General features: G+C 39.1%; 1 protein-coding gene across 1 annotated transcript in view; it reads left to right on the top strand.

Annotated features, from left to right (window-relative positions):
- The first annotated feature begins 3,300 nt into the window (after positions 1-3,300).
- LRRC40 (leucine rich repeat containing 40) overlaps positions 3,301-26,305 on the top strand; it is a 42,288-nt gene continuing 19,283 nt past the window's right edge. The window contains exons 1-10 of the mRNA XM_060232006.1: positions 3,301-3,510; positions 6,236-6,417; positions 8,704-8,777; positions 9,559-9,688; positions 14,380-14,503; positions 19,494-19,636; positions 20,911-21,083; positions 21,293-21,383; positions 21,496-21,541; positions 25,506-25,617. Of these exons, the coding sequence (XP_060087989.1) occupies positions 3,351-3,510; positions 6,236-6,417; positions 8,704-8,777; positions 9,559-9,688; positions 14,380-14,503; positions 19,494-19,636; positions 20,911-21,083; positions 21,293-21,383; positions 21,496-21,541; positions 25,506-25,617 (1,235 nt within the window). The 5' untranslated portion in view covers positions 3,301-3,350. The remainder of the gene's footprint in view (positions 3,511-6,235; positions 6,418-8,703; positions 8,778-9,558; positions 9,689-14,379; positions 14,504-19,493; positions 19,637-20,910; positions 21,084-21,292; positions 21,384-21,495; positions 21,542-25,505; positions 25,618-26,305) is intronic.

Here is a 26,305-nt window from a genome sequence, read left to right as displayed (position 1 = left end):
CTTGGATAGTCTTATTGTTCAGTCAAAACAAAACTGCACAGTGTGGCCACAGTTAAAAATGTTATATATGCTATTAAGTAAAAACATTCTTAATGTTGAGTATTTTATAGGAATAATGCATTTTGTTTTAAAAAATAGACCAATTCTCTGTGACACATATATGAGCTATTGTGGAAGAGCTTTCTTCAGTGTTTAACAAAGATTAAGTATGATGAAGCCCTTAAACTAATCTTCAGAATACTTTACTTAAGAAGTAAGAATGCTGTTTACTTGCTTGACATTGGTTTTATGTGATTTTTAAAGAGTTTAAACAAAGTAGATGTGAACAGGGAAGCCATGTTTGGTGTTCATTTGTTTGCCCCATTTACTTATATAATGTAGAAGAGGAATGTCTATTTTTTACATCAAAGAAGACAGCTATGGGTGAGTAGAGCTGAACCTTCCAGCACTTTACCTCACAGATTCATTCAGTCTGGTTCTGGTACTGGATGTGAGCTCTTCTGTGTGGAAAGTACCTAAAGTAATGGTAAGCAGAGAGGCAATATGGGAAAGGATTCAGTCTCCTTAATCACCCACACACCACCTTTGTTGTAAAAGCTGATTCCTGCCCAACTATATATGAGTGGGGCAGAAACAAACTACCTACCTTTGGCATGCCTGTTCTGGCATTCAGCTTAACTGCTGCCTAGAACTACTGGGGTTATAATATAGTCCAATAGAAGGGAAAGGAATTTTGTACATTTTAAAAGTCTCTTTTTGATTATTTTTATAACAAAGTATAAGAATTATAGCCCTGATCTGGATAGCCTGATCCCGTCTGATCTTGGAAGCCAAGCAGGGTTGGCCCTGGTTGGTATTTGAATGGGAGCCCACCAAGGAATACTAGGGTAGCTACACGAATGGAAAACCACCTTGAACATAATCTTGCCTTGAAAACCCTAGGGGGTTGCAGTAAGACATCTTTGACTTGATGGCAAATAATAATGAAAATTATAATTTCATGTAAACAAAAAGTACCAGGCCAGCTCAAACCAAATATTTACATCTACGTTAAATTTTGTGGAAGCCTTTACATGCAGATAGTTTTTAAAAATGCAAACCAAGCTCTCCTCCTTGTCCTTTATAAATTGAACTTTTTAACAGTTTAAATTACAGTATTTCTAAATGATACATTCTATTTTGCAAGGTTTAATATAAATAGATCTATATTTACTTGTCTTACTTGCAGTTTTTATGTGTATTTGTATTTATTTATTTATTCATTCAACTTGTATCCCGCCCTCCCCGCCAAAGCTGGCTCAGGGCGGCTCACATTAAGAAGTCATAAGACCAATATCAATAGACAAAGGATAAAAATACAAGCACATCATAAATAAAAACATATAAAACAATTACGTAAAACAATGGTAGGTGCTATGTGATCTCACATTAAAATATATTGATGATAGCGGATACTACCAACGCCATCGATGTTAAAATTTTATTATTTAAGTATTTCTGCTGGATGTCCTATAAAAAAAAGATCCCCAGTCACAATATGATGCTCGAGGTGGGCCGAATGGATTTATTTCTGCTTTCCTGTTATCGATTTTAATTCGAAAATGCCTGGCAGAAGAGCACTGTTTTACAGGCCATGTGGAACTGTGGAAGCTCCTCCGGCAGCTCATTCCACCAGGCAGGAGCCACAACAGAAAAGGCCCTGGTTCTGGTCATCTTCAGCCTAGCCTCTTTGATGCTGGGGATCGAGAGCAGATTCTGCGATCCTGACCAAAGTGCTCTCTGGGGTACATGTGGGGAAAGGTGGTTCCTAAGGTATGCAGGTCCCTGGCCATATAGAGCTTTAAAGATAATAACCAGCACCTTGAAGCGAATCTGGTAAGCCATAGGTAACCAGTACAGCGCGTTCAACACAGCTTGAATGCGTTCCCGTGAAGGAAGTAGATCTTGCCAGGCTCTTTATCCTTGCAGTTCAGGACTCCAGAAATCAAAGCAGGCTTTGATAGTAGCACTAAGCAGTTCTAGTCAAAATTCTGCACAGTGGGGCTTACTCTCAAAAAAGTGTTCTTAGGATTGCACTGCTCAAACATAATAGCACCCCTCATAAGGTTTTTAAGGGAAGAGACATTCAGAGGTGGCCCTGTGTTGTTACCCTGGTATTCCTTGGTGGGCTCCCATCCAAATACCAACCAGGGCCATCCCTGATTAGCTTCCAAGATCTGATGTGATCAGGCTATCCAGGTCAGGGCTATAATTCTTATACTTTGTTATAAAATAATAACTTGATGCTTTGTTATAAAAATAATAACCCTGCTTAGTTTCTGAGATCTGATGGGATTGGGCTAACCTGGCAACTATTACAGGATTCTTAATATGTCCGTAAAAGCAGCCAGTATTGTTTTGAGCAATGATTGGAAATCTGTACAAGGTCAGCTAATTTGATGCTTTGGGGATGTGACCTGAGGCAGTGTTTTAATTTATAAAAGAGTAACAAATTTAAGCCCTTCTCTTCCAGATGCCAGTGTTCTGGTTATACGTAATTTGTTGTTGTTACTCTTAACAATTTATTTTGGAAATTCAAATAAAAAGTTTAAACTATTGAAAAAACCTAATAACCATACAAATGTTTTTTTAAAAAAAATATTCATCAAAATAAATAATTTGATAAATGTGTTAATGTTCAGATTGACCTATAGCCCCACCCTCTGCAAATCTTCAAATGCCAGCTTTCTACACAAGCCATTTGTTTTAAAAAACACATTATACAATAATTAAATGAAAACTATTACATAATGAAAATGACAGAAATTAATAATAAATTAGTGGTTATTGTTGGATTGGGGATTAGGAGACCAAGGTTCAAATCCCCATTCTCCAAAAAATTTACTGGATGACTTTGGACTTGTTCGTTTTTCTTAGATCGACCTACCTCACAGGATTGTTGTAACAGAACCATGGGTGCTGCCCTTGAAGTGAGAGCGGGATAAAATGTAATTTAAAAATCTAGAAAAGGTCCACTTATCTCCAGGTAACAGAAATCAGTTTTCCTGGAGAAATTAGAGTGCGGACTCTGTGTCATCAGGCCGTGCTGAGACTCCCGCAAACCGACTCCCCAGGCTCAATTCCGAATAACCGGGAATCTCTCAGCCCGACAAATGCTTTCGTAGCACTCCTCTCATTTTACACACTCTGGCCACTTGCATCATTTTTGAGTAGGTGTGGCAAGAGCGCCCCCATTCCACCACCCTCCGCTTCCATTGGCCGTGGCGACTCTGAGCCGCCTGCTCCGCCTACTCTATTAAGCAAAGCTGCGCTGCAGCAGGGAAGCGCAAACCGTTGAGTTAGACGTTGGGATGTCTGGCGCGCCGAGACGGAGGGCGGGAGATTCTCTAGCCGGCTTCAGGCGGGGTGCGGGAGATGGCGAGGCGAGCACTGGGCGGATACCTCAGGGGCTGCTTCGAGCGGCCCGCAAGAGTGGCCAGCTAGACCTCTCCGGTCGGGAGCTAACCGAAGGTGAGAGGCGTCTCCTTCCCGTGTCCGAAGGGGGGAGAAGCGGAAGCAGCTCCTGTTTTGTCGCCGCATCTCAGAGGGAAATGCAGACAGGCGGGGACTAAGAGGCCTGTTGCTGCCTTTGTCCTCCTTTCCTAAGGAGCGTGGCTTGTGCCGAGCTTTTAAGGGGAAGCGGGGGCTGGTACCAGAAGCGAAGGGACATATTTCAGGTTCTTTCGGGGAACCGGAGATTTAGATTCATGTTTTCTGTGTGAGAAAGCGCGCCCGTGTTCTGATTGCAGTGGCCCTTTGGACACTCACAGAACAAAACAAGAGAGCGTACTCAGGCAAAGAAGGGGGTGGTGGAATCGCCTGAAGCAAGTGGGGTGAGGTGGGGCTGGATTCCTCATCTATTCTTCCGGGAAAGGAACAGAGTGGCCATTACAGATTGTATTTATAAGTGATTTATACTACAACTGCAAAGCGGGTAGCCCTTTGACTCTATTGGATAAAAAATAAACAAAAGCACTCTGACACCTGAAAGACTAATGAAGATGCTGCTGTAAAATCGCCTCCATGCTTGAGAGGAGAGGGATGGAAAGTAATGTTAGGGTCTCAGTTGCTCTCAGCATTCCACAGTTAAGAATGCATCAATCTCAAATTTAGACATATTTATTTCCTTCACTGTCTTCTTCCCCAACCCAAACAAATGGTAACCACATAAACTAAGTTTGTTAATCCTGAATCTGATGAACATCTTCATTATATTACATGGACTAGATGACCCTGGAGGTTCCTTCCAACTCTATGATACTAATTTACTGCTCACCCTCTGCCTATATGTATGAACTGGTAATTTCCATTTCATTGTATCTGAGGAAGTGTGTATGCACATGAAAGCTCGTTACTTGAATAAACTTTGTTGTCTTAAAGGCCCACTGGACTCAAACTTTGTTATGCTTCTCCAGATCAACACAGCTACCCACCTGAATCTATCAGTTTTCAAAAGTTTTATTAGTTTCAGAAGAAAAAAGAGATAGAAAATAGGGAAGAAAAAAAGCACAATACATTCTGACCTTATTTTGCATAAAAATACTTTCAAAGAATACAAGGTTAATTCTACAATATTTTCTTTACATAAATTGTCCCATATTATTTTGTCTAAACTGTACATAATCCATTTTAAAATTGTATAGTATAAGTCTTTTGTTTTAATCTAATAATTTTGACAATTCCAGTAAAGGTAAATTTTATAGTATAAAATACAGGAAGAAAGAGGAAAAAAATCAGATCACACCAAAGAATCTTAAGAGTCTTGAATGTCCAACCAGGCATAAAATTTCATCCAATGTTTTCTTGCTGCTTCTTTAGATTTCTCAGCCATTAGCTGGGACAGAAAGTCCAGCTCTGCTGTCTCTAGAACTTTTTCCACCAAGTCCATTTTCGTGGGAATTTCCTGAGATTTCCATCTCTGCGCCAAAAGGATCCTAGCTGCTGTGTTAAAGTGTGCCAACAAATGTCTCATCTCTTTAGAATAGTCCTCAGGAAATATGTTCAATAAAAATAGTTCTGGTTTGAAATGAATCTGAGTCTTCATAATCTTCTGTAACAATTCATGCACCATTTTCCAATAATCTTTCACCATCTCACACGTCCACCACATATGGTAAAAGGTACCAATCTGCTTAGTGCATTTACAGCATTTGTTAGACATATTAGTATAAATCTTACACAATTTCTGTGGGGTCAAGTACCATCTATAAAACATCTTATGCAGGTTTTCTTTAAAAGTTACTGACCTAGTTAGTTTAACATTAAGCTTCCACAGTCTCTTCCATTCTTCTAATGTAATATAACCAAAGATTTTTGCCCATTGAACCATACAGTCCTTTACAACTTCATCTTGTGTTTTCATTTGAAGTAGATATGCATATAATTTAGAGATTAGCTTTTCTTGTGGGCCCAAAAGAATTCTGTCAAATAAGTATTGTTCTGTATTAAAACCTGTCGCCTTGTCTTTGGCATATCTGGATTCAACTTGCATTCTCAGCCACCAACTCATTTTAACATCCATATTTTCCAGCTCTTCTTTGGTTTTCAATTGATTATCTTTTCCCAACAGGTCATCATACCTATAGCTCTAGTTTAATTTTAGGAGATTTGGATGGGTAAATGCTTCTTCTGGTGAAACCATTACCCACCTGAATCTATAGTAGCAAACACTATAGTTACTAATAATTTATCCAAATAATTTTGTATAGTGCAAGCCTATTGCCTGCATATAAAAGTCTTCTTGAATAATTCAGTTTTGCATAGTTTAGTGAAAGCTGGGAGAATAGAAACCTCCCTGACCTCCTACAGCAGACCATTACATAAGGTGGGGGCCACAATGAAGAAGGTATGGGCTGTTGTTGACTTTGCCGATTCGCAGGTTGGCACCTGCTGAAGGCCCTGCTCAGAAGAGCAAAGATGTGCTTAGTCTTGTTAAAAACAGATAATTTTGTCTCTGTGTAAGTATGTGTAAACTTGTGGCAAACCTTTTAAAAACTGTGAACAACATATCAAATGGAACAAATTTAGAAAAACTGATTTAATGTTTTCCTCCTTTTCAAATTTATGTACTGCTGGAATCTGTTGTTTTGAGGCTAAGGCGGTGAAAAGAGTTGGTGAGTGGCTAAAGTTACAAAAGCAGGAGTATGATTGTTGACTACAGCTTTATATTTGCATGTCATTTCTTGTTTGTGTACAGTACCTCTACATGTATGGCGGATAAATTTGGATACTCCAGAAGAGGCTTACGAGAATCTTTCTTTTGGTGCTGCTGATCGGTGGTGGGAGCAAACTGATATTACCAAATTAAACCTATCTTCAAATAAATTGACATGGCTTTCTGAAGATATGAGACTGTTGCCTGCTCTCACTGTGCTTGATGTGAGTACAGTTACAGGCCTGGTGAATGTTGTTGTCATAGTGTCAGGCACCGATAAATAGAGGAGGAAATAAACTCCTTCATTAGACATATGTTGAGTGTTGAGGTGCAGAGACTTTACAGTAAAGAGATGTCTTGGTGAATCAGCCAGTCAGCATTATGATTGAGTGAGAAGTGAAAATTGGCACGTTGGTGAGCCAATTGGGTGTACTAAGAGCCAGTGTGATGGCAGGGACTAGAGTACTGGACAGACTGGAGGAGACCAAGGTGGGAAGTCCTGTTATGCCATGATTTTGGCCAGACACCATCGCTTAGTGTGGCAAATCTTGTAGACTTATTGAGAAAATAAAATGTGTGTGTGTGGGAGGGGGGATAATGTTGACTTTAAAAACTATGTACAGTGTGTAGAGATGTAAAAATTATGGAAGTTCTAAAGTTAAGATCTTGGAAAGGATTACTCCTTTTTTTGTATTTTGTTTTCAGGAAAAAAAATGGAAATATTATGAAAACTTGAAATTTTGAACCAAGAGCAAATGCAGGATAGAAGTGGTTAAATAAATGCAATTCTTTTTGTTGATGATATGACAGTCATATCAAACCTAATTTTACTACATTAATAATCATTTATAACATAGCATATAAAATTGCAATATTTGTTGTATTTATATTGTTATAAATGCCCTAGTTTTCTTCAAGCAAAATTGCAAATATACCTAATACGTGAGAAAAAAAACTACAAGTTGATACACCCTTTGCTTTCTTAGGACACAAACCTTAATTTTTGCTATCTGGTTAGAGACCTCAGTTCTCAGTGACACTTTCAGAGTGTTCTTCTGAGACTTTGATGCAATTTCTGTCCCATCTCCTTCTGATCTTTTTTCCTTTCCTGATTTGTAGGGCAATAAGCTACTATTTACAGTTTGTGGGCAAAAGAGTCACTGTAGTTTGAGGGGGAGATGATAATCAACCACATCAAAAGGACAATGGAAAGCATGCAACTGTTAAGAAGCATTGAAAGCTCTGCATGCTCCCCTAATGAAGATTATGGGAGCTTCTAAGTGCAGAAATGATTGAATTTAAGAGCTGCACATGTTTATAGCATGGTCACCTTGTCTTTAAAAGCATTCCGCTCTTTTGAAAACACAAAATATTTTATAGGAGATAAAATATTTTATAGCAGTACTCCCCAAAACTCTGACAGAACAATTGAAAAAAGGGCCCTGGAAAAAAAATGTGTTTTTTCTACACCAACACCCACCCACCCACTGGCCTCCGTATCTCTAATGCTGTGTGAATACCCTGGAAAGAAGGCTAAGATATAATGAAATTGGTCTTTCAAGACCAAAATAATTAATAGTTTTAAGAATTCCAAGAAGAGTTCTGAATCTCAGGCAACTAAAATGAAATAGATATTTTAGAACTGTACACAACTTCCTCTTTCAGTTAAAAACTTGGTTTTTTCAAAATCCACTGAAAATGAGTTTCCTTACTAGGGATTCTTGCTTTAGAGTATACTGCTACACATCTGTTACTCATTCTTAATGAGCATGGGTTTCTTCCTCTTCTCTTCGTCCTCTTTATATTTTGGTTTTGTGTATTAGTGCCCTAAAATGGCTAAACATAATGGTGCATTATATTTTTTTCAGGTTTGTTATTGGGTCTGGTCAGTAGACAGTGTTTGGGAGTTCTGTACTCAATTCCTAGATGCCCAGAGGGCCTGATTCTCCTCTCACTGGCACTGATTTCCTAATCTCAAATGGTCCTAGGAAACTGTGGTTTGCCATTGTAAAATTTTCCTGCAGTACATGCACAGCCCTATCAGTACCTGTTAATTTACCTCAACAGGCATACATCCTCAGGGCTGTTTTAGGTTATGGACAAATATGTGTGGAGTGGGGAGACTTAAGTCCTTTCTCCCCATGTGCATTGGTCTCAATCTTAATTGAGCCCTCAGCACCTCTGGAAACTATGAGTTTGTAACTCCCAGATCTCATCTGTAGGATGGACCCTAGAAAAGTATGATCTATATCTGTAATTAGACCCCACAATGGCTTAACCATAGTATTCTCTAAGCCTTCTGGCACTTTGGAGTATTGCAGAAGCATTTGATATCCTCTGATGGAACAAATGTCCAGACATCTTTAGTTACATATCTAAGCCTCCAGAGTACAGGCTGACATAGAAGAATTCTTCAGTGGTAAAATATAAGATCAAATGAGTGAACTTGCTTTTCTTGACTATAAATCCCCAGTGTTTATTCACATTTTAGATTTCTTCCTTGTTTCCAGGTGCATGACAACCAATTGACATGTCTTCCTTCTGCTATAGGATCACTGGAAAATCTTCAGAAACTTAATGTGAGGTAAACATGATTGTACAACTTTCTTACAGACAATATTCATGAAGTAAATGGGAAACTGTTTAATGTAGAGGTCTTCATCTCTAATGAAACAGTAATTTCTCAAGTCAGAGTGTTCTTTGTTTTAACAGCACTGATCTTTTTCTAGCAGAGTAGTGGTACAGTGTGAAAATACTTCAATACATTTAATGAAAAATATGCAGATTTTCTCATTTCTGAGATAATTCGCAGATTATTTTCTTTTTTCTATAATTTTGGCATGTTAAAACTTGATTTTCAAGGACAGATTCCTAAAGATATACTGAAAAAGCACTGTGTATTGTAAATGAAGTTTTTAAATTCTTTGTAAACCTACTGTTAGAATGGTTACTTAGTTGGTTACTTTAAAACATAGCTTTTTAATTGAAAATTATACATAAATCACTGCCTATTGCATGAAGAATTTCTGGATGAGAAAAGTCTTTGTAAACTGTTTAGTTATTGATGTGTCTCAAAGTACTGTAGGGTTTAATTCCTAATAAGTAAGACTCATTGATGACATATCCAAGTGGGCAGCTGTGTTGGTCTGAAGCAATAGAAGAAAGTAGGAGTCTTTGTTGGTCTTAAAGGTGCTGCTATACTCTTACTTTGTTTCATTGATGACAGTGAGACTTACATTTGAAAGAGCATAGGTGTGTGCAACCAGGCAGACTAGAAAAAAAAGTGAGCTAATTATGTTTGTGGACTTGCTCTCAAGGCTGCGTTATAACAAATATGAACTGCTGAATTCTTACTTTATCAATAGTCATAATAAACTGAAAGATATACCAGAAGAGCTGACCCAGCTAAAGCATTTGAGGAGTCTGTTTCTGGAGCACAATGAATTGAGTCACTTGGCAGATGAATTTGGACAGCTTGTGAATTTGGAAGAGTTAGTAAGTAGTGAACTTTTGCTATGTTTTTTCAGTTCTGGTGGTAGTTACTATTATTAATTAGCTTATAAATTCTGTTATTTAACAGCTGATGGAAGATGTTATACACAGTAGAGGTAATCAGGATCTAACAGCACTGCCAAGCTGCAAAACAATATTTTACTCAGCTTGTTCTCTTACATGCTGCTTCAGTTTTCACGATTAGGAATAATTAGGTATTATTTAGCTAGGGTACCTCCTTACCTCATAATTTCAGATAACATATGAGTTGGTTAACCATTTATGGTTCTAATAGAAATCTTTGTGAAGCCTGCTGCTTTCTGCTTGTTATCCATTGTTAGAAGTCAATTTACTTCTGCCCTCTGGTTCATAGAGTCATAGAGCTGGCAGGGACTTCCAGGGTCATCTAGTCCAACTCCCTGCACAATGCAGGAAACTCACAAACACCTCCCCCTAAATTTACAGAATCTTCATTGCTGTCAGATGGCCATCTAGCCTCTGTTTAAAAACCTCCAAAGAAGGAAAGCCCACCACCTCCCGAGGAAGCCTGTTTCACTGAGGAATCGCTCTAACTGTCAGGAAGTTCTTCCTAATGTTGAGTCGGAAACTCTTTTGATTTAATTTCAACCCATTGGTTCTGGTCCTACCTTTCGGGGTCACAGAAAACAATTCCACACCATCCTCTATAGGACAGCCCTTCAAGTACTTGAAGATGGTGATATCACCACTCAGCTGCCTCCTTTCCAGGCTAAACATCCCAGCTCCTTCAACCTTTCCTCATAGGACTCAGTCTCCAGACCCCTCACCATCTTTGTTGCCCTCCTCTGGACCCGTTCCAGCTTGTCTGTATCCTAAAATGTGGTGCCAAAAACTGAACACAATACTCTAGGAGAGGTCTTACCAGAGCAGAGTAAAGCGATACCATCACTTCTTGTGATTTGGACACTATATTTCTGTTGATACAGTCCAAAATTGCATTTGCATTTTTAGCCACCGCAACACTGTTGACTCATGTTCAGCATTTAATCCACTAAGACCCCTAGATCCTTTTTGCACATATTACTGCTAAGACAAGTCTCTCCCATCCTATAACCACGCATTGGATTTTTCCTACCTAAATGCAGAACTTTACATTTATCCCTGTTAAAATTCATTTTATTGACTTTAGCCCAGTTTTCCAGCTTGGTAAGGTCATCCTGTATCCTGTTTTCTGTTTTCTACTGTATTTGCAACCGCTCCCAATTTAGTATCATCAGCAAATTTAATAAGCATTCCCTCTATTCCTTCATCCAAATAATTTATAAAGATGTTGAACAAAACAAGTGCCAGGACAGATCCTTGAGGCACTCCACTTGTCACTCCTCTCCAAGAGGATTCACAAGCACTCTTTGGGTATGATCTGTCAACCATTTACAGATCCACCTAACGGTGATCCAAACCACATTTTACCAACTTGTCAACAAGGATAGTATGTGGAACCTTATCAAAAGCCTTACTGAAATCAAGATAAACAATGTCTACAGCATTCCCCGATCCAGCAAGGTAGTTACTTTCTCAAAAAAAGAGATCAGGTTAGTCTGACATGACTTGTTCCTGAGAAACCCATGCTGGCTCTTAGTAATCACATCCATTCTTTCTAAATGTTCCAGGACTGACTGTTTGATGATTTGTTCTAAAACTTTTCCAGGTATAGATGTCAAGCTGACGGGTTGGTATTTACCCGGATTGTCTTTTTTCCCCTTCTTGAAGATGGGGACAACATTCACCCACCTCCAGTCTTCCAGCACCTCCCCTATTCTCCAAGAATTCTCAAAAATTATAGCCAGAGGGTCAGAAATCACATCTGCAAGCTCTTTCAGAACCCTTGGATGCAATTCATCTGGCCCTGAGGACTTAGTTTTATTTAAAGAAACTAGGTGTGTATGTACTACCCCTATGCTGATCCTAGGTTGGAACTTCATACCCTCCTTATATGTTCTGTTTTTGCCATGTTGAGCACCGTTTCCCTCAGAAGAGAAGACTGAGGAAAAGTAGGAATTGAGCAGTTCCGCCCTCTCTTCATTATATGCTACAGTTTCATTTTCTTGCCCTCGCAATGCTCTTTTTCTTACTCTGAACATAAGAAAAGAACCCTTTTTTGTTGTTTTTGGAATCATTGGCCAGCCTAAGCTCATACTGAGCTTTAGCTTTCCTAACTTTTTCTCTACAAGCACTGGTGATTTTTTTATATTCATCCTTCGTTATAAGGCCCTCCTTCCAATCCCTAAAGGAGTCTTTTTTATTTCTCAAGTCTTTAGAGAGCTATTTATGGAGCCAACTCGACTTCTTTAGACTATTTCCATTTTTTCTTCTCATAGGAATTGTCTGTGATTGGTCTTTCAGTATTTCACTTTTAAGAAACTCCCACCGTTCCTGAACTCCCTTCTTCCTAAGTATTTCTGACCATGGGATTTTACCCAGCATAGTTCTAAGTTTATCAAAGTTTGCCTTTCTGAAGTCCAACCTATAAGTCTGACTGTGTATAGCTTTTCCCTTCCCTAAGACTGTAAATTTCAAAATCACATGGGCACTACTGCCCAGGGTGCCCACTATTTCCACTTCTTCCATCAATTCTTCCTTATTGGTTAAAATCAAATCCAAGATAGCAGATCCCCTTGTTTCCTTCTTCACTTTCTGGAAAAGGAAGTTGTCAGCAAGACAAGTCAGGAATCTATTTGACTTTTCATTTTTAGCAGAGTTGGACTTCCAACAGATGTCCAGATAGTTGAAATCTCCCATTATCATTGTATCCCTTCTCTTGGAGATCTTTGCAACTTTGTTGTAGGAGTATCTCATCCAATTCCTCTGCCTGGCTTGGTGGTCTATAGCAGACCTCCACCATAATATCACTGTTATTTCTTACTCCTTTTATTTTTACCCAGAGACTCTCAGCTGAGCTGCCATGCTCAGATTCACATATTTCCTCACGTATATACCTCCTTCACATATACAGCTACACCTCCACCCTTTCTCATTTGCCTGTCCCTTTTAAATAAGTTGTACCCCTGAATCCTAATATTCCAGTTGTGAGTGTCATCTCACCAAGTTTCAGTAAGGCCTATTATGTCATAGTCTCTTTCCTGTATTAGGACTTCCAGCTACTCCTGTTTGTTTCCCATACTCTGTGCATTAGTGTAGAGACATTGGAAGCCATGTTTTATGCATCCCAAGGGTTTAGTTTCCGTACAAACCTGCAAGTTAACATTACCTAGTGCATGTGCCACTTTCTGCAAAGCTTTAGTGTTCTTATCCCCAGTTTCTGGCATCATACAAGGCTTTGAATTATTGTCTTGCTCCCCCATACAATTTAGTTTAAAGCCCTCCTTATTAGGTTAGCAAGGCTGTTACCAAACACCTTGTTCCTACCTTTGTAAGGTGCAAACCATCTCCCGATAGAAGACCACCATCTCAAAAGCGTAAGCCATGGTCCAGAAATCCAAATCTTTCCTGACGACAGCATCAACGTAACCAGTCACTTATTTGAAGTATTCTTTCTCGTCCTAAACCACGGCCTTCAACAGGAAGCACTAACGAGAACACAACCTGTGCACCCAGCTCCTTCACCTTCTGACCCAGAGCCACATAGTCTTTTGTAATACGTTCAGGGCTATGACGGGCAGTGTAATTCGTTCCCATGTGGATCTGCAAGAAAGGATAGTAATCCATGGGCATGATAAGTCTTCCAATCCTTTGTCACATGCTGGATGTGTGCACCCAGCAGACAGCAGACCTCTCGGGATGACAAGTCCAGTTGGTACTTGTTCTTTGTGTAAATTCTAGTTCATAATAGGACCTGTATATCTGTTTCATCAGGCACCTGTAATGAGGGATATTTTGAAAAATCTTTTCCAAAATACAAATATAATTCATGGAGTTTGCTTGTTGATTGCTTGAATAATTCTAAAAAAAAATGAGGCATGACTCCCCTTTGTAGAATTGATTTTTCATTAGTAAGGTTTGTTCTTATGTAATTTGTTTAATAATTATATATTTTGCATAGAACTGAAATATAAAGGGTGTTAGGTAAAAAAAAATATATCCATGTATATACTGAGGAGATCTGAACTGGACGTTACTGTACGAGAATAAATCTTGGGTCATGGTGTATTTACCTAAATATATTTAGGTAATATTTCTATATAGATTCTTTAGTTCCACATTATTTTTTTTCACAGAATACAGCTGCAGAGCTGTTAGTTAAAGTGAAAAACTTGGGTTGGAGAGATAAGGATGATTAATTTATTCCCCTTCCCTCCACAACTGCAAGCAATGCGTAGGTCTGTCCCTAGCCAAATAATAGACAAGTTCATTGTTCACCAGTTCCTATTCCTGATGGTTTATATGTAACAACATATTTCCAGCTACATGAATGTAAAGATCCTGGATTAACTCTAGATCCCCATCATGTATACATTTAATAACAGTAATGGAGTTGCTGCCATATAATACGTGGCAGAGATGTAAGAGGGAAAACCAATCAATAGTGAAGTTCATGAACTGCTTAATTTGGTATAGTTCTTTAAAGAGTGTTTCTCTTTACTGCTTTTGCTAGTTCAAGTATCCATGTGCTGTTCATTAACAATCTCAAATTTTCATTTAGAAATTGTTGCAACTTATTTTATTAAGCAATTTTCTTTCCTCTCACCTTTCTTTAGGATGTTTCCAATAATCATATTGCTAGCCTTCCTGTGAGTTTTGCTTCTCTTACACGTTTGGTGCATCTCAATTTGTCTTGTAATCTGCTGAGAAGTCTACCTGCAGAGATCAGTGCAATGAAAAGTAAGAGGGTTCTTAAGTATGCCTTTAAGTTCCCTGGCATTTTTGTTGTCCTTTTTATTATGGTAAAATTCAAGAGTATGCAACTACTAGAAATAGGGCCTGTTGTGAAGGAAAATACAATGAGCTCTAGAAAGAGGCTCTAGGTGACTGCCCCCCACCTTTGCTGTTCTCCCACCCACCCAAGTGAAGGCATTCACTCTCCCCACCTCAAGGGGAGCTGATCTCTGCCATCTGGAGAGCAGTTGTAATTGAGTGATCTCCAGCCTTCATCTCAGATTAGCAACAGTGATTCCCCCAGCCCCGTAGCCAGAAAATTTTGGGTGGAGGGACCTCGGAGATAAAAAAAAAAATGATGGGGTTGGCTGCTTCTTCCCTCCAGTGGCCAGTCTGCCTGACCCCAGCTCTCTCTTGCACTGTTTCTCTGGCTGTTGCTTTCTCACTCTCCCCCGTCGCTCTCCCACTTTCTCTCGCTGTCGTTCTCTCGCTCTCCCCCTCACTGTCTCTCTCTCTCTTTTACTGCCACTCTCTCACTCTCCCCGTCTCTCTCACTGTCGTGCTCTCGCTGCTGCTTTCTCACTCTCCCCCTCACTGTCTTTCTTGTTCTCCCCCATCTCTCGCTGTCACTCTCTATTGCTACTATCTTGCTCTACCTCTTACTGCTGCTCTTGCTTGCTGCCACTCTCTTCCTCACTGTCGCTCTTGTTTTTGCACTGTCTCTCTCACTTTTGCTGTCACTCTCATCTTGCTCTCTCCCTCGCTGTTGCTTTATTTATTTTTTATTCGATTTTTAGCCCGCCCTTTCTGTAGAACAGTCTCAGGGCAGGTTACATCATAAAAACAGTCAACAGTAAAAACAGTAAAAGACAGACTAAGATGGCAGATTCTGCCTCACAGATGTGACCTATTGTCCAGGTCTAGCAGCGCTGGGATGGAATGAGGGGGGGAGGCCGATAACAAGTGATGCCCACTGCCTCAGTCCCTGTGGAATTGAAGCAGATCCCGCAGGGTCCAGATCTCCAGGGGGAGCTCATTCCACCAGGCAGGGGCCAGGGCTGAAAAGGCCCTGGCCCTCGTCGAGGCCAGATGGGCGTCTCTGGTTTACTGATTGTAAGGAACTATGGGGCTCATACAGGGAGAGGCGGTCCCGAAGGTATGCTGACCCGTGGCCATATAGGGCTTTAAAGCTAAGTACCAACACCTTGACCTGGATCTCGTACTCAATGGGTAGCCAGTGCAGTTCACGCAGCACAGGATGGATCCATGCCCGTACAGGCGACGAAGTCAACATCCGTGCAGCAGTGTTCTGCACCAGCTAGAGTGCTCTTTCTTGCTCTCTCATGTTCTCCCTCTCTCTCTTTCTCCCTCGCTCCCTTTTCCTCCGGTCTTGGAGGCCCTGGAATGCAGGGGCCCTACAGAGGGAAGCGGTTTTTTAATAGAGTGGCCTGGCCTTCTGGGCCCTGCCGTAACTACAGGCCTGGGTTCCCCAAGAGGAAATTGCTGGTTTGGAGGGTGCAGTGTATGGCGTTGTACCTGTCTGAGGTCCCACTCCTCAAACCTCACCCTCTCCAGCCTCCACTCCTTAAATCTCCAGGAATTTCCTTACCTGGAGTTGATGATGCTATCTCCTTCCTTTTGTCTGCCCCTCTGACTTCAGCTTTCCATCACTTCCCCCCTCCCTGAAGCCTCTATCTAGGAAAAGGACAGTCTTTCTCCACAGTGGGCGGGGGACCAAAGTAGCTTATATAATTTTCTTCTCCCCCCCTTTAGTCTGCACAACAACCCTGTGAGGTAGATTAGCCTGAAAATCTGTGACTGGTCCGAAATCAGTAAGTCAGCTTCCATAGCAAGAACCTGGGTCTGGCAGACCCCGCTCTGAAGCCCTAACTCCTATGCCCTCCTCAAACTCCACCACAGAAACTCCAGGAATTTCCCACCAACCTGGAACTGACAGCCATAGTCAGGACTGGCCCCAGTGAGTTCTCCCTCAGAAGAGTGAGTGATAATAACCTTTCAGATCAACAATCTGTCTCTGATAATGTTGTTGGTCTTAAACACAAGACTTCATTCTCCTTTTCTCTCTCCTTTTCCTTCTCCCCCCTTCTCTCTGTATCTTGTCTGCCAGGGGACACCATTCCCCCGCCCCCATTTCTGGCTATTTCCCTTCCAGAGGAGGAGAGGGAGGAGCTCTTAGCCAATCAAAGAAAGGCTTTCTCTGACTATTTCCTTCCTGCCTCAACCAATCAATGGAAGGATTTTTTTCTCTCCTCTGAGAAGCAGTGCAACAGGCAGCTCAGCCAATGGCAGAGTAGGGAGAGCCAGAACCAATGTTGGTTGCCTTTTACTGACAGAATTAGCTTGGCTGACTAGCAACAGCCACTCGAGTGGGAGAGAGGAGTGGACTCAACCAATGGCACACAAGTACTCTTAGTTGATGGTTTGGCAGGCCAAAAGTTGATGCAGTGCAATCCTAACCAATGAGGGAGCTCAGTTTTGCCAAGACAAAACAGCTTTTATACATATAGGATAATAGAAAATGCATAGGAATCAACCTTTTCTTTTTATTACAATATATTGCAAACATTATCCTTGTCACAGTATGTTTGATAGCTTGCATATCTGTTTGTTTGTTTTAAAGATATGGTAGTCCAGATCTATATGAACCAGAACGTGGCAATGGTAGTTGTTTTTCCCCAGCAAGTAGCTATACGTAATGTTACAGCTTGGAACAAATTCACTAGAAACTCTAAAGTCAGCCCTACGTATAGTACTTTAAACAGGATTACAGAGTTATCTTCGGGGGTTTTGGTATGACACATCCCATTGTTTCATTAATCATCTTGAGTATTTCTTTTCAGTGTGCGGTTGAATAGCATATACAAAATGCATGCATAACATCTATATGCCATGAAGAACGCCACTAATCAATTATTTTTTTCTAGTAATAGTTTTCTAAAAATTCACTTGAAAAGTATAATGCCATAGTAATTGTTTTAGGAGCTTTATATAACTAAATTGGGCAATGTTATAAACCAGTCTGTGGCTATAAGCCAGCGTGGTATAGTGGTCAAGAGTGGTGGACTCTAATCTGGAGAACCAGGTTTGATTCCTCACCCCACCACATAAAGCCTGCTGGGTGACCTTGGGCCAGTCACAGTTCTCTCAGAACTCTCTCAGCCTCACCTATCTCACAAAGTGCCTGTTGGGAGAAGAAGGGAAGGTGATTGTAAGCTGCTTTGAGACTCCTTAAGGTAGAGAAAAGTGGGGTATAAAAACCTACTCTTCTTTTGCGTGTTTTTTAAATTGGCAAATGGTTTATTAAATACATAAAGGATTTTACAGAAAAAAACAAAGAAATAAGAGGGGTTCAGGAGCACAATTAAAAGACAAAATCAATACAAGGGAGCATACGGAAAGTAAATAATAAAAATATAAATCTAACATAGATCTAATTTAGACCATTGGGTGCATATAACAAACAATTTACCAAAACAGTACATAATATGCTAGGTATTAAGAATTGAAAAACAGTGTATAATCCATCCTGTTAGGCAAAAGAAGGATTTTTCCAAAGAATTCCAAAACTGGGGCCCAAAATAAATCATAATCTATAGCCAAATCAATATCATTATCAAAGAAAGCGTTATCCGTTGTTTTTCCCATTACATACTGGTCCCATAACTGGTCCCATATCTTACCACATTTCAATCGTGGGGGTATGTGGGTTTTTCCAATTTTTAGCAATTGTCTTGCAAGCTATCGCCAACATTGTCCAGATTAAAGATTTCTGATCTTTACTCACCAATTTATCCAGCCAAATATCAAATAAAAGAAGTCTAAAGTCTACTGGAATGGTTAGGTTGAATATCAGTTTTATTTGCTCTACCTCTTTGTTCCAAAAATTTGACACTGTTGGACATTCCCACCACATATGATATGAGGAGCCTTTAGTTTTACAATTCCTCCAACAATCTGGACTTGAGACCCTAGAGATTTTACTCATTGTGACAGGGTTTAAATACCAAAGTGAATCCATTTTTAAAAATTGGTGTTGGATACTAATGCTTTTAGCCTTGATGGAAGAGGAGTTCCAGATTATTTCACAATTGCTTTCATCAAGCCTTTGAGGTAGCATTAAATTCCAGCATTTAATGTAAGAGGGTGGATTCAAGTAAAGAGAATCAATTAAATAATGATAAATTTTAGAAAGCAAACCTTTCTCACCTCTGCCCTCCTCTTTAAGAAGGATCTCAAATGACCTAAGTTCATATCTAATAGTTTCTTTCCTCTGAAGAGAGTTGACCGCTTTTTCTTTTGCTTGTGATAATTTAGGACAGCATATTTAGGAGAAGAGCCACAGATGGATCCAGGTTCTCAGTTGCAGGCACTATTGAATGTAAATTGCACAGCAGGAAAAAAAAAATCCTGGGAAACTGAGATGGTGGGGGGGAGTCACCTTTAATAATTAACAGGTCTTTGGTCCTTCTGAATAGGCAAAGGAATGTTCAGAATTTTCTTATCATCATCAGCCTTTATTGGCAACTTTCTTGTCAGTATGGTCTCACTACCAGGTACACTTCTTTTCTAGAATTTGGGATGCATTTGGCTGTTTGTGCCCCCTCAATCAATAAATTTGTTTTTTTTTGTCCTATATGTAACCTAAGCACAAGAAATTATGCCATTATAAATAACTCATAAAATTAGACCAATCTAGAAGATTCTCTAAATTATTCTGAAATCCACTGTCCGCTGTTTTTGTTTGCATTTTAATACTGAACTATATCACAAGAAATGCAACTTACTGTGAAGCTCTCACTCTCTTTCTATAGTACGTAGTAAAACTTACCCTGCTCTAATAGTCTTGCATGTTTTCTTGTTCCTTGTTGTTATCTAATGTTAGAGGTATGCTATGTTATGGTGTGTTGTTTTTTGTCTTTAGCAAATACATCTTATTGACTTATTTGTGATGTTTATGATTGACTTACTCCTATAGATTTAAGACAACTCAATTGCACTAAAAACTACTTGGAAACTATACCACCTGAACTGGCCAGTATGGCTTCATTAGAACAACTTTATCTAAGGAGAAATAAATTGCATTACCTCCCCAACCTTCCTTCCTGTAGATTGTTAAAGGTAAGGTTTGTTTGCTATGAGTAAATTTGATCCTTGTGTGTGTCCTAACAGATGGCCATATTGGAGAGTTTTTTCCCTTAGCCTGTTGTAGTTCACTAAATTTTGTTAAGGATTAGTTAAAGAATTACTCCACTCATATATTAAAATTGAGAAAACTAGATAACCCATATTGTATATGTTATCTTACTACCTATAGTCGATAATTATTATGGTGCTTGTAAAAAATGAGGAGAGGGTCAGAGTGACACAGACACATGTTATGGTTTTTGTGTTCAAGGGCTTATCCAAAATGTTATTGATTTTTTTAATAAGAGAGCCAATATGGTGTAGTGCAGGGATGTCGAACTCATTTGTTATGAGGGGTGAATCTGACATAAATGAGACCTTGTCAGGCCAGGCCATGTGTGTACCTAGTTAAGATTAGGTAGCAGAGATATAAACTTTATTAAAGATACAGACAAACACAATTAAAAAATAAAACATACTTAAAACATTAGCACTCATTGGTCTTAAAGAAGCTTTCTTTGTATCTCTCCCACGGGATCCAGGGAACTGGGCAAAGGAAGCTCTGGCTCTTTTGTTGCTTCCCCAGGGGACCAGGAGGGGGAGGAGCCTCAGCGAATAGAAGGAAGAGAGGCTTGGCTCAGTAGCTCTGCTGTGCAACTGTGACACCCTGGCAAAACAAGATCTCCCTCCCCCCTTCCTCCCCAAGCCAATGGAGAAAATGGAGGCTTTGCTCTGTAGCTCCTGTGCAATTGAGCAAGCCTGGCAAAGCAAGCTGTGATGCAGAAGGAAACAAGAGAGGGAAAAGGAAGCAGATGACAGCCAGTTGCTCAGGGGTCTGATTCAGCCCCCAGGCCACATGTTTGACACCCCTGGTGTAGTGGTTAGAATGTTGGCTCTGGGACACCCAGGATTTAATCCTTTCTGGGTGACCTTGAGCCAATCACATATTCAACTAACCTGCCTCACAGGGTTGTTGTGAGAATAAAATTTAGGAGCAGGAATATTCTTGATTACTTTGGGTTTCCATTGAGAGACAAGTGAGTTCTATATGGAGTAAATAAGTAAAGACCAAGATTATCAGAATTCTAATTTAATTCCAATTTTGTTACAGACTCATTTGTTGATCATTGAAGTAAAGGCATAAAATATTTGCTGCATATAGGAAATGTGGTAAAGGTAACTGAGAAACCTTATCTCAGCATACCCTGCACCACCTTTGATATTTTATTGTACTAAAATTAATGCCTGTTTGCTTTTTATTCCTTTAGGAGTTGCATGTTGGTGAAAATCAGATTGAAGTATTAACTACTGAACACCTGAGGCATCTGAATTCCTTATGTGTATTGGAACTTAGAGATAATAAGCTAAAATCATTGCCTGATGAAATTACTTTGCTGCATGGCTTAGAGCGGCTAGACCTGTCCAACAATGATATTAGCAGGTACATTAACATCTGGCAAGGAGGCATATTTGATTGGCTTTTTTGCTTTTGAGTAAGGAATCCAGGTTTATTCTCTTCGTGGACTATTAAAAGCCATACTTTCCCCCTTTTAAAAAACATGAATATTATTCATGAAATGTGGTTTGACTGTTGTTAAATCTTCTGTTCCTTTTCCATGATGATTTCTGAAATGAACCTTATTTTTGCAGGCTTCCTTTTAAGCTAGGGAATTTGCCTCAGCTGAAATTCCTGGCATTGGAAGGAAATCCTTTAAGAACGATCCGAAGGGATATTCTGCAAGTAACTACATATAATTTACAATATAATCTGAAATAATTTCTACCTCATGGTGTCAATAGATGTGACAGTTGCCAAAAATGTGCTTTTATGTGCATTTATTTTTCCAATTTAGAAAGGAACACAAGAAATTCTGAAGTACCTCAGGAGTAAAATACAAGGTAAATATCTGATAAATAGAAGGTTCCACTTAAATGAATCCTTGGAATAGCTTTAAAGACTTAGATTGTTTATCATCTATTTCTCTTGCTGCTATTAGAAATGACATTTATCCACTTCTGTTTGCTTACATACTTTCTGTTGTCCATACGGTTCAATGTGGTTTATTAATGCATTACATATAAAGTAGAGGTCTTTGGTTGATTTTCTAAATATATACATGTCAAGTGTAGTGTTTGTCGCAAAATTGACTGTTGAATATTCATAAGAACTGGTGTACAGATAGTAGTTTAACTACTTGTCAAACTGACTTTGGTAAGATATGTGAATATTGTGGTCATAAAATTGTTTGATTACAGTCACAACTAGGGATGCCATGAATTTCACATGAATATTTGATAGTCAAATGTACTGGGACTAACAGTTGTGCTGATTCATGAACCAAGTGTTAGATCTCCTTGGTGTGCCACCATCTTACTTGAGTGTGGTGGTGAACATCTGTGCAGTAACTGGCATAGAGAAGCTTCATTTCACTCTGCTTTGTGGCCATTTTTTAAAGCCCAACCATATCATACTTTGAAGATACCCAGGCATAGCAGTCATAAAATTGAAGATGTCATTCACAAGAAGTGCCAAAGCTTCCTAAAGTCAGCATGAGAGGATTTATCCAGGATTGGAACATAGATGTTTTCATGCTTCTTTTGTCTCCATATGCTCCATATGAAAGGCATCCCTTTATTTTTACAGTAGCAAACATTTGCAATGAACAAGTTGAGGTGGAGTGGATGATGAACAAGTCCCACATGGCAGTGTGGTAACATACACATGCATGCATTCAGGGGTCATTTTATAGAAAAAGAGGTGCTGGAGCTCATCAGTGCAACTTCATTTCCATAATTTATTTGCTTATGCTACACACCCTTGACATCACCGGAAGATGTACTAAATTATATCAGCTCAGCATCTACCTTAAAATGCTTTTTGAATTTAAGTTGTCATAAGACCTTACTGTCATCATACTTTTTAAGTGACTTTCTCCTTTGTGGCCACAGATGATGTTTTCCATCTGTCTGCTTATATGTTTTGGTTATTTTCCATTTTTTGTGGGGAAAAATAATAGAAAGTTTGTCAGATCTTAAAAGTTTAGCAAAATTCTCACAGGGGTTTAAACAATGGAGTCCAGAAGCAAGTATTTTTTTTGGGGGGGGGGGTAAGAAAGAAATCACAATAAAATTTAGAGGTTCTGGAGCTCCTGCCCAAAATGAGGCCTGCATGTACTAAAGATTGTTAACCATTGTCACTTAACAAATTCAGATTATTATCAAATGATAAGACAACGTAGGGGAAGGACTGTGGCATGGTAGAGCAGCTGCTTGGTACTTCAAAGGTCCTAGGTTCAATCCCTGGCATCTCCAGTTTTAAAAGATCATACAGTAGGTGATGTGAAAAATCCCTACTTGCAACCCTGTAGAGCAGCTGCCAATGTGAATAGACAGTTGGTTATTACACAAGTAGACAGTTTGCTATTACACATATAGCAACAATTTATTTCATGATCAACAGATCTTTAAAATACATATAGAACACAGCAATTATTTCACCATCCTGAACGATATCTCAATGCCTGCATTTAAAATATTTTCACTTTTTCTGTGATGTGTACATTCTTCCTAACAACAAGTAGGGTAGCTAAGTGTTCTGCTGAGCGGTCTAGTACCTTAGTCAGAAGTGGAGTGATTACATCATCCTTAACTTGCTTATAATTATTACAAGGCAATACCACATGGGATACAATCTCCAATGCCCCTGTATCACAAGGACTTAATTAGTTGTTTAAAGGTTTATTATTATAATGGCCATCAAGTATTGCTAATTACAAAACTTTACAGTGTGCTAAAATAAAAACTCTCCTGTATTTTAGGGTATTCAGAGTTGTTAATTGGTGCTCACGTTTCTGAAGTACTGGGGAATTTAGATCCAGGCAGGCCTCATTTTGGGCAGGAGCAAAGCTCCAGAACCTCTAGATTTGTTTTTTGTTCTTTCTTGCTTGCTTTTGGGCTCCATTGTTTAAACCCCCTGTGAGAACTCTAAAATTTGACAAACATTTTAATATCCCCCCCCCACAAAAAAAAATGGGAAAAATAACTAAAACATATAAAGCAGACCGATGGAAATCTTCATCTCCACATAGGAGAAAGTAATTTAAGAAGTATGATGGGAGTAAGGTTTTATTATGACCTTTATAATTCAAGAAGCATTTTATGGTAGATGGTGAACTGATGCAATTCAGTACGCCTTCCAGTGATGTCAGGGGTGTGTGGCATATGCAAATAAGTTATGCTAATGAGCTCCGGCATGTCTTTTTCTATAAAATGACCCAGGTATCCAGGTATAAAAGCAAGCAAGGTCTAAATGCCAGAGCATGCATCTTCTGATAGTTTATATCCTAAAACCTCTGCTTGATTACTTCTTGGCCTTTTTGCAGATTGTACAACAGTATAGCTAGGAGAGAACATCCTATACTGTTTCCACGGTATTTATTATAACTTTTTTTCATTTACTCATAAATGGATCTATCAGTACTAAAGAAAAAAAACTAGAGGATGGACCTCTGTGGCAAATAGTCAGTGAGAGGTTTATAGCTGTAATCTTAGTTATATCTGATAGTGAACCCACCTTGAGGTTTATAACAGCAGTTGTTACACACTGTTACTCATTTAGGATGTCCCAGAGTACCTCTAAGTAGAGAGCACTTGGGAGTGATTGCTCAGATTCAGTGTAAGCCAGCTTCGTGATCCATTTAATTCTATTCATTCTTTAAACAGTTGGCATCAGTGGTGTACCCCAGTGATGAGAGGGGAAGAGGCCCCATGATCACATATGATAAGCAGTTGAACTGCCCATCAAAACATTGGCTTCCTGCTTGTGACGAGCAGAATGTGAGCCAAGGCCATTGGGTGCTCAAGCAACTAGTTCTGTCAGGATTTTGGATTATGTATTTCAAAGACAGCTTCACCTGCCCCCCTTTCCTAGCAGTGCATGAGATACTACAGGGAAGCTTAAAAGTAGGTTGTGTAATATAAGTGTGCTTTTTCCAATAAAAACGTCACAAGTTCATTAAGGTAGCTAAGGCTTTAGAAATGCCTAAAGCAAGCTGTCTGGATTGTAGCTCTATGTTGTGTGAGCAGAAAGATGCTGTCTGACCACCAGTTGGGTCCATAACTCCTAAATGATATATACAGAATACACTTTGTACCATTTACCTCAGTTACTAACAGGTGTGCTTCAAATCTCTTTTAAAAATTAGAGACTAGTTTAAAGTTAATAGCCTTTGCTTGTGAAGCTGTTAGCAAAGCTCAATCTTTTTGTTTCATTCTTGCCGTTTTAAAATAAAAGGCATTATTGGAAACTAGCAGTTTGTTTTGGTATGAAGTAATTTTTGCATTTCGGTGACTTCTCTCGTACTAAGGTGTATCACATTATTTCTTTGTTCTCTACCTGGACTCCTCTGTTTCTAAGTATATTCATGCTACCTGTGTCCTTTCCTACTTTTTACTATTAAATTATGCTGAAGCAGTAGCCAATTGGGGCTGAATAAACAGCAGAAAGAATGAATAGGAGGAAACTTGATGGAATGTTGTGGGTTTGAGACAGAGAACAAGTGAGAACCCTATTTTTGCAATAAAAATTTACTGGACCACTATGTTTACTTGGTCTAGTTCGGGATTTTTGAAATTCTGTGCATTCTCTCGTCTCAGTAGGCTATTTCTGAATAAAGAGGCATAAGATGGGACTCCAAATGTGATATGTCTTGAGTTAAATTATTTAAAGTGAATGTTATTACCCAGGATCTGCTTGTAGGATGAAATATAAATAATGTAGCCGTTTAGCCACACTTTATTGTATTTTAAGACTTGCAAGTCCTATGTGTAAAATGTTAAACATGTATAATTCTGATTTCCTTAGATGGAGATGAAATTAGTTCAAGTGGAGAATTGCCTGTGACAGCAATGACTTTGCCAAGTCAATCAAAGATCAACCTGCATGCTATCTCTGCATTAAGAACGTTAGATTATAGGTAAACACATTTTAAGCTCTCAACCTGTAAGATTATACATGAAAATGAATATTATAAAAAAGTTTTTGTTTTTCTGTTCTTGGTACAGATAAAATAGTGGTGGCATAAGGCCATCAGTCCCTTAACACTGATTAAGAGGATGGGCCATGGGATCAAAGGCACTTCTTATAGCTTCTCACTTCTCTTATCACAAATTACCCTCTTTACATTAAACCTGTTGATTGTTACTTACATTTTGAATGTTTTCCAGTATGCACAACTGAAAAGTTTGTCAAATTTTCTGGGTTTTTTATACTGCAGTTTGGTATTTTTCATCAAAAATTCAGAAATAGATTTATCTTGGATCTGAAAATAACAGTCCTTCAAAAGGAATAGCTTTCTTAGGCACTGGTTGCAGCTCTAATATTCTGTGTGATAGTGGCACCTTTAGGATCTGACACCATCTGTCCCTTAGGGGACTGTAATGTTTTCATGATTTTTATTGGACTTTGTTATAACTTATTATAACAGCTGTGAATCGCCCTGAGTCTGGTTTCAGGAAAGGTGGTCAAAAATTCAAATACATAAATAATGCCAATCAATTGCTGTGTGGTACGAGATCAGCTATCCTGTTTGCTAAGGCTAGAAAATGAACTCTCAGTCTTTCTTTACAAACTATGTTCTGGATATTGTGATGGGGTTTGAGCCT

This window comes from Heteronotia binoei, chromosome 2, assembly GCF_032191835.1.
Source record: "Heteronotia binoei isolate CCM8104 ecotype False Entrance Well chromosome 2, APGP_CSIRO_Hbin_v1, whole genome shotgun sequence".
NCBI classification, from domain to species: Eukaryota; Metazoa; Chordata; class Lepidosauria; order Squamata; family Gekkonidae; genus Heteronotia; species Heteronotia binoei.
This window is presented reverse-complemented; position numbering and strand designations above follow the sequence as displayed.